Here is a 12,340-nt window from a genome sequence, read left to right on the forward strand (position 1 = left end):
GAAGGCCGAGGTTTTATGAAGGAATTGAGCCGATTCCGGCCGGGAATCACCTCTGGACGCGGCGCTTCCGGAACTTTCCGTGCGTTTCCTCATTTCCCACCCGCACAGCTCCGCGTAAGATCTTCCCTTAATTACTGGGGGATAATTAAGGCTGAGAGCTAACGAATTAAGGAATGGAGCCGATTCCGGCCGGGAATCACCTCTGGACGCGGCGCCTCCGGAACTTTCCGTGCGTTTCCCCATTTCCCACCCGCACAGCTCCGCGTAAGATCTTCCCTTAATTACTGGGAGTTAATTAAGGCTGAGAGCTAACGAATTATGGAATTGAGCCGATTCCGGCCGGGAATCACCTCTGGACGCGGCGCCTCCGGAACTTTCCGTGCGTTTCCCCATTTCCCACCCGCACAGCTCCGTGTAAGATCTTCCCTTAATTACTGGGAGATAATTAAGGCTGGGAGCTAACGAAGGCCGAGGTTTTATTACGGAATTGAGCCGATTCCGGCCGGGAATCACCTCTGGACGCGGCACTTCCGGAACTTTCCGTGCGTTTCCCCATTTCCCACCCGCACAGCTCCGAGTAAGATCTTCCCTTAATTACTGGGGATAATTAAGGCTGGGAGCTAACGAAGGCCGAGGTTGTATTAAGGAATTATCCCTACGGATCCTCCCAGCCCCGGGAGCCGTGCCCGGCCGGTGTCGGAAGCGGCGCTTCCGGAACTTTCCGTGCGTTTCCCCATTTCCCATCCAGCGACCAGCTCCGTGTAAGATCTTCCCTTAATTACTGGGGATAATTAAGGCTGGGAGCTAACGAAGGCCGAGGTTGTATTACGGAATTGAGCCGATTCCGGCCGGGAATCACCTCTGGATGCGGTAGACGGAACTTTCCGTGCGTTTCCCGATTTCCCGACAACAACCAGCTCCGAGTAAGATCTTCCCTTAATTACTGGGGATAATTAAGGCTGAGAGCTAACGAATTAAGGAATGGAGCCGATTCCGGCCGGGAATCACCTCTGGACGCGGTAGACGGAACTTTCCGTGCGTTTCCCAATTTCCCAGACAACGACCAGCTCCGAGTAAGATCTTCCCTTAATTACTGGGAGTTAATTAAGGCTGGGAGCTAACGAAGGCCGAGGTTGTATTAAGGAATGATCCCTACGGATCCTCCCAGCCCCGGGAGCCGTTCCCGGCCGGTGTCGGAAGCGGCGCTTCCGGAACTTTCCGTGCGTTTCCCCATTTCCCACCCGCACAGCTCCGCGTAAGATCTTCCCTTAATTACTGGGAGATAATTAAGGCTGAGAACTAACGAATTACGGAATTGAGCCGATTCCGGCCGGGAATCACCTCTGGACGCGGCGCTTCCGGAACTTTCCGCGCGTTTCCTGATTTCCCAGACAACAACCAGCTCCGCTAAGATCTTCCCTTAATTACTGGGGATAATTAAGGCTGGGAGCTAACGAAGGCCGAGGTTTTATTAAGGAATTATCCCTACGGATCCTCCCAGCCCCGGGAGCCGTTCCCGGCCGGTGTCGGAAGCGGCGATTCCGGAACTTTCCGTGCGTTTCGCGATTTCCCAGACAACAACCAGCTCTGAGTAAGATCTTCCCTTAATTACTGGGAGATAATTAAGGCTGGGCGCTAACGAAGGCCGAGGTTTTATTAAGGAATTATCCCTACGGATCCTCCCAGCCCCGGGAGCCGTTCCCATCCGGTATCGGAAGCGGCGCTTCCGGAACTTTCCGCGCGTTTCCTAATTTCCCAGACAACGACCAGCTCTGCTAAGATCTTCCCTTAATTACTGGGAGATAATTAAGGCTGAGAGCTAACGAATTAAGGAATTGAGCCGATTCCGGCCGGGAATCACCTCTGGACGCGGCGCTTCCGGAACTTTCCGTGCGTTTCCCCATTTCCCAGACAACGACCAGGTCCATGTAAGATCTTCCCTTAATTACTGGGGATAATTAAGGCTGGGAGCTAACGAAGGCCGAGGTTGTATTAAGGAATTATCCCTACGGATCCTCCCAGCCCCGGGAGCCGTCCCCGGCCGGTGTCGGAAGCGGCGATTCCGGAACTTTCCGTGCGTTTCCCAATTTCCCACCCGCACAGCTCCGCGTAAGATCTTCCCTTAATTACTGGGAGTTAATTAAGGCTGAGAGCTAACGAATTAAGGAATGGAGCCGATTCCGGCCGGGAATCACCTCTGGACGCGGCAGACGGAACTTTCCGTGCGTTTCCCAATTTCCCAGACAACGACCAGCTCCGAGTAAGATCTTCCCTTAATTACTGGGCGATAATTAAGGCTGGGAGCTAACGAAGGCCAAGGTTGTGTTAAGGAATTGAGCCGATTCTGGCCGGGAATCACCTCTGGACGCGGCGCCTCCGGAACTTTCCGTGCGTTTCCCCATTTCCCACCCGCACAGCTCCGCGTAAGATCTTCCCTTAATTACTGGGGATAATTAAGGCTGGGAGCTAACGAAGGCCGAGGTTGTATTAAGGAATTATCCCTACGGATCCTCCCAGCCCCGGGAGCCGTTCCCGGCCGGTGTCGGAAGCGGCGCTTCCGGAACTTTCCGTGCGTTTCCCCATTTCCCACCCGCACAGCTCCGCGTAAGATCTTCCCTTAATTACTGGGAGATAATTAAGGCTGGGAGCTAACGAAGGCCGAGGTTGAATTAAGGAATTATCCCTACGGATCCTCCCAGCTCCGGGAGCCGTTCCCATCCGGTGTCGGAAGCGGCGCTTCCGGAACTTTCCGTGCGTTTCCCCATTTCCCACCCGCACAGCTCCGCGTAAGATCTTCCCTTAATTACTGGGAGATAATTAAGGCTGGGAGCTAACGAAGGCCGAGGTTTAATTATGGAATTGAGCCGATTCCGGCCGGGAATCACCTCTGGACGCGGTAGACGGAACTTTCCGTGCGTTTCCCAATTTCCCAGACAACAACCAGCTCCGAGTAAGATCTTCCCTTAATTACTGGGAGATAATTAAGGCTGAGAGCTAACGAATTATGGAATTGAGCCGATTCCGGCCGGGAATCACCTCTGGACGCGGTAGACGGAACTTTCCGTGCGTTTCCCCATTTCCCACCCGCACAGCTCCGAGTAAGATCTTCCCTTAATTACTGGGGGATAATTAAGGCTGGGAGCTAACGAAGGCCGAGGTTGTATTAAGGAATTATCCCTACGGATCCTCCCAGCCCCGGGAGCCGTTCCCGGCCGGTGTCGGAAGCGGCGCTTCTGGAACTTTCCGTGCGTTTCCCCATTTCCCACCCGCACAGCTCCGCGTAAGATCTTCCCTTAATTACTGGGAGTTAATTAAGGCTGGGAGCTAACGAAGGCCGAGGTTGAATTAAGGAATTATCCCTACGGATCCTCCCAGCCCTGGGAGCCGTCCCCGGCCGGTGTCGGAAGCGGCGCTTCCGGAACTTTCCGTGCGTTTCCCCATTTCCCACCCGCACAGCTCCGCGTAAGATCTTCCCTTAATTACTGGGGATAATTAAGGCCGGGAGCTAACGAAGGCCGAGGTTGTATTACGGAATTGAGCCGATTCCGGCCGGGAATCACCTCTGGACGCGGCGCTTCCGGAACTTTCCGTGCGTTTCCCAATTTCCCAGACAACGACCCGATCTGAGTAAGATCTTCCCTTAATTACTGGGAGATAATTAAGGCTGGGAGCTAACGAAGGCCGAGGTTGAATTACGGAATTGAGCCGATTCCGGCCGGGAATCACCTCTGGACGTGGCGCTTCCGGAACTTTCCGTGCGTTTCCCCATTTCCCACCCGCACAGCTCCGCGTAAGATCTTCCCTTAATTACTGGGAGATAATTAAGGCTGGGAGCTAACGAAGGCCGAGGTTTTATTACGGAATTGAGCCGATTCCGGCCGGGAATCACCTCTGGAAGTGGCGCTTCCGGAACTTTCCGTGCATTTCCCCATTTCCCACCCGCACAGCTCCGAGTAAGATCTTCCCTTAATTACTGGGAGATAATTAAGGCTGAGAGCTAACGAATTAAGGAATGGAGCCGATTCCGGCCGGGAATCACCTCTGGACGCGGTAGACGCGTGTCCAAGGTGGCACCAGCGCCAGGATCCGTGCCACCAGGTCCACCAAGGTGCTCGGGGGGTAACTCTGGTATCTCCCACTTTTCCAAAGTTCGTAGAGCCCGGTGCCGCGGATCACCAACGTGGGGTACAGCTTCATCCCGTCGGGGCGGAACGCCGGGTTCTCGAAAAATTCCTGCGGAAAAAACAAAAAAATACAAAATAAAATGAGTCAAAACCCAAAAAAAAACCAAAAAAAAAAAGGGTAAAACAAACGTTTTTCGGGATTGGGAGATTTGGGTGAAGTTGTTTCCATATGGGTTGGAAAAATGGGAATTATTGAGGATTCCTGGGAGGATTTACGGCTTTGCGGCGTTTTTGGAACAGAAAAATTTGGTTTTGATTGGATTTGAATGGATTAAAAGGAAAATTAAATCCAAGGATTGAATGGATTTAAGGGAAAATTAAATCCAAGGATTGAATGGATTTAAAGGAAAATTAAATCCAAGGATTGAATGGATTTAAAGGAAAATTAAATCCAAGGATTGAATGGATTTAATGGAAAATTAAATCCAAGGATTGAATGGATTTAAAGGAAAATTAAATCCAAGGATTGAATGGATTTAAGGGAAAATTAAATCCAAGGATTGAATGGATTTAAAGAAAAAATTAAATCAGGAGCCAGGGAGGGCACCCAGATCCAAAAGAAGATTTAATGGATTTAAAGGAAAATTAAATCCAAGAATTTAATGGATTTAAAGGAAAATTAAATCCAAGGATTGAATGGATTTAAAGGAAAATTAAATCCAAGGATTTAATGGATTAAAAGGAAAATTAAATCCAAGGATTGAATGGATTTAAGGGAAAATTAAATCCAAGGATTGAATGGATTTAAGGGAAAATTAAATCAGGAACCAGGCAGGGCACCCAGATCCAAGAGAAGATTTATTGGATTTAAAGGAAAATTAAATCCAAGGATTGAATGGATTTAAAGGAAAATTAAATCCAAGGATTGAATGGATTAAAAGGAAAATTAAATCCAAGGATTGAATGGATTTAAAGGAAAATTAAATCCAAGAATTTAATGGATTTAAGGGAAAAGTGAAATCAGGAGCCAAGCAGGGCACCCAAATCCAAGAGAAGATTTAATGGATTTAAGGGATAATTAAATCCAAGGATTTTATGGATTAAAAGGAAAATTAAATCCAAGGATTGAATGGATTTAAGGGAAAATTAAATCCAAGGATTGAGTGGATTTAAAGGAAAATTAAATCCAAGGATTGAATGGATTTAAAGGAAAATTAAATCCAAGGATTGAATGGATTTAAGGGAAAATTAAATCCAAGGATTGAATGGATTTAAAGGAAAATTAAATCCAAGGATTGAATGGATTTAAGGGAAAATTAAATCCAAGGATTGAATGGATTTAAAGGAAAATTAAATCCAAGGATTTAATGGATTTAAAGGAAAATTAAATCCAAGGATTGAATGGATTTAAGGGAAAATTAAATCCAAGGATTGAATGGATTTAAAGGAAAATTAAATCCAAGGATTTAATGGATTTAAAGGAAAATTAAATCCAAGGATTGAATGGATTTAAAGGAAAATTAAATCCAAGGATTGAATGGATTTAAAGGAAAATTAAATCCAAGGATTGAATGGATTTAAGGGAAAATTAAATCCAAGGATTGAATGGATTTAAGGGAAAATTAAATCCAAGGATTGAATGGATTTAAAGGAAAATTAAATCCAAGGATTGAATGGATTTAAAGGAAAAATTAAATCAGGAGCCAGGGAGGGCACCCAGATCCAAAAGAAGATTTAATGGATTAAAAGGAAAATTAAATCCAAGGATTGAATGGATTTAAAGGAAAATTAAATCCAAGGATTGAATGGATTTAAGGGAAAATTAAATCCAAGGATTAAATGGATTTAAAGGAAAATTAAATCCAAGGATTTAATGGATTTAAGGGAAAATTAAATCCAAGGATTGAATGGATTTAAAGGAAAATTAAATCCGAGGATTTAATGGATTTAAGGGAAAATTAAATCCAAGGATTGAATGGATTAAAAGGAAAATTAAATCCAAGGATTGAATGGATTTAAAGGAAAATTAAATCCAAGGATTGAATGGATTTAAAGGAAAATTAAATCCAAGGATTTAATGGATTTAAGGGAAAATTAAATCCAAGGATTTAATGGATTTAAGGGAAAATTAAATCCAAGGATTGAATGGATTTAAGGAAAATTAAATCCAAGGATTGAATGGATTTAAAGGAAAATTAAATCCAAGGATTGAATGGATTTAAAAGGAATATTAAATCCAAGGATTGAATGGATTTAAGGGAAAATTGATATTAAATATCCAATTGATAAATCCAAGGTTGGATTTATCTCTGGGAGTGTCCAAAGTTGGATTTATCCAATTGATAAGGTTGGATTTATCAATTTATCCAATTGATAAATCCAAGGTTGGATTAATCCCTGGAAGTGTCCAAGGTGGGATTTATCCAATTGATAAGGTTGGATTTATCAATTTATCCAATTGATAAATCCAAGGTTGGATTTATCCCTGGAAGTGTCCAAGGTTGGATTTATCCAATTGATAAATCCAATTGATTTATCCAATTGATAAATCCAAGGTCGGGTTTATCCCTGGGAGTGTTCAAGGTTGGATTTATCCAATTGATAAATTTATCCAATTGATAAATCCAAGATTGGATTTATCCCTGGAAGTGTCCAAGGTTGGATTTATCCAATTGATAAGGTCGGATTTATCAATTTATCCAATTAATAAATCCAAGGTTGGATTTATCCCTGGGAGTGTCCAAGGTTGGATTTATCCAATTGATAAATTGATAAATCAATTTATCCAGTTGATAAATCCAAGGTTGGATTTATCCAATTGATAAATCCAAGGTTGGATTTATCCCTGGAATTGTCCAAGGTTGGATTTATCCCTGGGAGTGCCCAAGGTTGGATTTATCCAATTGATAAATTGGATAAATTTAATATCCAATTGATATTAAATATCCAATTGATAAATCCAAGGTTGGATTTATCCAATTGATAAGGTTGGATTTATCAATTTATCCAATTGATAAATCCAAGGTTGGATTTATCCCTAGAAGTGTCCAAGGTTGGATTTATCCAATTGATAAGGTCGGATTTATCAATTTATCCAATTAATAAATCCAAGGTTGGATTTATCCAATTGATAAATCCAACTGATAAATCCAAGGTTGGATTTATCCCTGGAAGTGTCGAAGGTTGGATTTATCCAATTGATAAATTAATATATTCTACATATTTATATATAAATTTATACATATTTTATATTTTTATATATTTTAAAATATATTTTATATATATATATTTATATATAAATTAATACATTTATCCAATTGATAAATGTATCAATTTATCCAGTTGATAAATCCAAGGTTGGGTTTATCCCTGGGAGTGTCCAAGGTTGGATTTATCCAATTGATAAATCCAATTGATTTATCCCATTGATAAATCCAAGGTTGGATTTATCCCATTGATAAATCCAATTGATTTATCCCATTGATAAATCCAAGGTTGGGTTTATCCCTGGGAGTGTCCAAGGTGGGATTTATCCAATTGATAAATTGGATAAATTTAATATCCAATTGATAATAAATATCCAATTGATAAATCCAAGGTTGGATTTATCCCTGGGAGTGTCCAAGGTTGGATTTATCCAATTGATAAGGTTGAATTTATCAATTTATCCAATTGATAAATCCAATTGATTTATCCCATTGATAAATCCAAGGTTGGATTTATCCCTGGGAGTGTCCAAGGTTGGGATTTATCCAATTGATTTATCCAATTGATTTATCCTATTGATAAATCCAAGGTTGGATTTATCCCTGGAAGTGTCCAAGGTTGGGATTTATCCAATTGATAAATCCAATTGATTTATCCTATTGATAAATCCAAGGTTGGATTTATCCAATTGATAAGGTTGGATTTATCAATTTATCCAATTGATAAATCCAAGGTTGGATTTATCCCATTTATAAATCCAAGGTTGGATTAATCCCTGGGAGTGTCCAAGGTTGGATTTATCCAATTGATAAATCCAATTTATCCAATTGATAAATCCAAGGTTGGATTTATCCCTGGAAGTGTCCAAGGTTGGATTTATCCAATTGATAAATTAATATATTTTATATATTTATATATAAATTTATATATTTTTTTATATTTTTATATATTTTTAAAATATATTTTATATATATATATTTATATATAAATTAATACATTTATCCAATTGATAAATGTATCAATTTATCCAATTGATAAATCCAAGGTTGGATTAATCCCTGGGAGTGTCCAAGGTGGGATTTATCCAATTGATAAATCCAATTGATTTATCCAATTGATAAATCCATTTATCAAATTATCCAACTGATAAATCCAAGGTTGGATTTATCCCTGGGAGTGTCCAAGGTTGGATTTATCCAATTGATTTATCCAATTGATAAATTGATAAACCCAAACTTGGATTTATCAATTGGATAAATCCAACCTTGGACACTCTCAGGGATAAACCCAACATTGGATTTATCAATTGGATAAATCCAAACTTGGATTTATCAATTGGATAAATTGATAAATCCAACCTTATCAATTGGATAAATCCCAACTTGGACACTCCCAGGGCCAAATCCAACCTTGGATTTATAAATGGGATAAATCCAACCTTGGAAACTTCCACGGATAAATCCAACCTTGGATTTATCAATTGGATAAATTGATAAATTATCAATTGGATAAATTATCAATTGGATAAATCCAACCTTGGAAACTTCCAGGGATAAACCCTGGATTTATCCAATTGATAAATTGATAAACCCAAACTTGGATTTATCAATTGGATAAATTGATAAATTTAAATAATGGATAAATTCAGCGATTTATCAATTGGATAAATCCAATTTATCAATTGGATAAATCCAACCTTGAACACTCCCAGGGATAAATCCAACCTTGGATTTATCAATTGGATAAATTGATAAATTATCAATTGGATAAATTATCAATTGGATAAATCCAACCTTCGACACTCCCAGGGACAAATCCAACCTTGGATTTATCAATTGGATAAATCCAATTTATCAATTGGATAAATCCAACCTTGAACACTCCCAGGGACAAATCCAACCTTGGATTTATCAATTGGATAAATTGATAAATTTAACTCATGGATAAATTCAGCGATTTATCAATTGGATAAAACCAATTTATCAATTGGATAAATCCAACCTTGAACACTCCCAGGGATAAATCCAACCTTGAATTTATCAATTGAATAAATCCAATTTATCAATTGGATAAATCCAACCTTGGACACTCCCAGGGACAAATCCAACCTTGGATTTATCAATTGAATAAATCCAATTTATCAATTGGATAAATCCAACCTTGGACACTCCCAGGGACAAATCCAACCTTGGATTTATCAATTGAATAAATCCAATTTATCAACTGGATAAATCCAACCTTGGACATTCCTAGGGACAAATCCAACCTTGGATTTATCAATTGGATAAATTGATAAATTATCAATTGGATAAATTATCAATTGGATAAATCCAACCTTGAACACTCCCAGGGACAAATCCAACCTTGGATTTATCAATTGGATAAATCCAATTTATCAATTGGATAAATCCAACCTTGGACACTTCCAGGGATAAATCCAACCTTGGATTTATCAATTGGATAAATTGATAAATTTAAATAATGGATAAATTCAGTGATTTATCAATTGGATAAATCCAATTTATCAATTGGATAAATCCAACCTTGGACGCTCCCAGGGATAAATCCAACCTTGGATTTATCAATTGAATAAATCCAATTGATCAATTGGATAAATCCAACCTTTGACACTCTCAGGGACAAATCCAACCTTGGATTTATCAATTGGATAAATCCAATTGATCAATTGGATAAATCCAACCTTCGACACTCTCAGGGACAAATCCAACCTTGGATTTATCAATTGGATAAATTGATAAATTATCAATTGGATAAATTATCAATTGGATAAATCCAACCTTGGACACTCCCAGGGACAAATCCAACCTTGGATTTATCAATTGGATAAATCCAATTTATCAATTGGATAAATCCAACCTTCGACACTCCCAGGGACAAATCCAACCTTGAATTTATCAATTGGATAAATCCAATTTATCAACTGGATAAATTCAACCTTGGACACTCCCAGGAATAAATCCAACCTTGGATTTATCAATTGGATAAATCCAATTTATCAGTTGGATAAATCCAACCTTGGACACTTCCAGGGACAAATCCAACCTTGGATTTATCAATTGGATAAATTGATAAATTTAAATCATGGATAAATTCAGCGATTTATCAATTGGATAAATCCAATTTATCAATTGGATAAATCCAACCTTCGACACTCCCAGGGACAAATCCAACCTTGGATTTATCAATTGGATAAATCCAATTTATCAATTGAATAAATCCAACCTTGGACACTCCTTGGATTTATCAATTGGATAAATTGATTAATTTAAATCATGGATAAATTCAGCGGTGGAAAAATTCCGTCCCTTCGCCGCTGTGACGTCGGAGCACAAACCCAGCTGGAAATCCTCTTTAAAAACCCACAGATTTCCCTGTTAATTCCTCCCTGAGCTAATTCCCCCAGTAATTAATTCCAAACTAATTAAGGCGGCGCCGTTTTTTCCCAAAAATCCCCATAAATCCCAATTTTTAAAGGTTTAACCCTTCCCCATTCACAAACAGCTTTTGATTAAGTTTCTCCTGAAACAAAGAAGTAAAAAATGCCGACACGTGCCGAGATTTAGGAGGAATTGTGGCTTTTTTTGTGTTTGTTGGGGTTTTTTTTTAATTTTAATTAGATATTTAAAAGGTGTCTCGTGCTGATAAAAAACCCTCCCGAGCGTTTCCTGCCAAAGCAAATTAAATCAAATTAAATCCCGAAAATCTTTCTTCCAGAGGCCACCTCCATATTCCAAATGGAAGCACCACCAACTTCAAAGATGCCAAATCGATCCTCGGGTTTTTAGATAATTAAATGCGGAAGGAAAATGAATTTAAAATAAAAATTTAAATTTTAATTTAGATTTAATTAAAGTAAAAAAAAAACTCAGATCAGCTGGAATTCAAACCTGGAGGTTCATCCGGACTCCTCCACACTTTAAAATATAATTTCCCTGTAATATTCCTCAATTTATGGGATATTAGAGAAAAGTGAGGGTTGAATTCACAATAAATAATAATTGTGGAATTTTTTTTCCTCACTGCCACCAGAAATTTCCAGTGACATCACAATTGTTGTCCAGGAAAATTTGGATTAGAGGAAATTAAAAATCAACCTCTGTTAAATCAAAATATAACCCCAAAATCGTGGGATTTGGGAAAGATCCTTTCGTTCCAAGGAGGTAACAGCAGATGGAATCAGGAGGTGAAACCCTAAATTTCATTATTTTCCCATTTCTGTGCTTTTGCAAAAACCTTTTTAATCACAAAACCTCTGAGTGACCCATGGGGAGGATCTGAGGATTTGGGATCCCCACGACCCCAAATTCATCATCAGCCAAAATTTAAAGGAGGTTTTAATCAGATTTTCCTGACCACGAACCAAAAACCTCAAAAAAAACCCCCAAAAAACCCAAAAAACCCCAAAAAAACCCCAAAAAACCCCAAAAAACCCCCAAAAAACCCCAAAAAACCCCAAAACCTTCAGCTCTCCAAAAGGAGAAATCTGAGGTGGTTTTAAAGGATTCCACATGAACATTTCACACCCCAAAATTCACTTTCCACCTTTAATCTCTTCTCCAGCCCCCAACTGCTGCGGGAGATACCGATCAGGGGGATAAAAGCAGCAATTTTTTAAAGCAATTTACCAAAACGCCGGGATTTATTCTGAATAAAAATAAAATACCTAAAAATCGGTATTTTCCCATTTCTGTCCTTTTGCAAAACCCTTTTAAATCACAAAACCTCTGAGTGACCCATGGGGAGGATTTGAGGATTTGGGATCCCCACGACCCCAAATTCAGCATCAACCAAAATTCAAAGAAGGTTTTAATCGGATTTTCCTGACCACCAACCAAAAACCTCAAAAAAAACCCCCAAAAAACCCCAAAAAACCCAAAAAAACCCCCAAAACCTTCAGCTCTCCAAAAAGAGAAATCCAAGGTGGTTTCAAAGATTCCACTTGAACATTTCACACCCCAAAATTCACTTTCCACCTTTAATCTCCTCTC

At 39.8% G+C, this 12,340-nt stretch overlaps 1 protein-coding gene across 2 annotated transcripts in view; it reads right to left on the minus strand.

Annotated features, from left to right (window-relative positions):
* The window catches only part of ELP3 (elongator acetyltransferase complex subunit 3), a 145,760-nt gene that overhangs the window by 36,990 nt on the left and 96,430 nt on the right, over window positions 1-12,340 (minus strand). For both annotated transcript variants that reach the window (XM_072926249.1, XM_072926250.1), the window contains exon 10: window positions 4,040-4,233. In XM_072926249.1, the coding sequence (XP_072782350.1) occupies window positions 4,040-4,233 (194 nt within the window). The remainder of the gene's footprint in view (window positions 1-4,039; window positions 4,234-12,340) is intronic.

Source organism: Taeniopygia guttata, chromosome 3, assembly GCF_048771995.1.
Source record: "Taeniopygia guttata chromosome 3, bTaeGut7.mat, whole genome shotgun sequence".
NCBI classification, from domain to species: Eukaryota; Metazoa; Chordata; class Aves; order Passeriformes; family Estrildidae; genus Taeniopygia; species Taeniopygia guttata.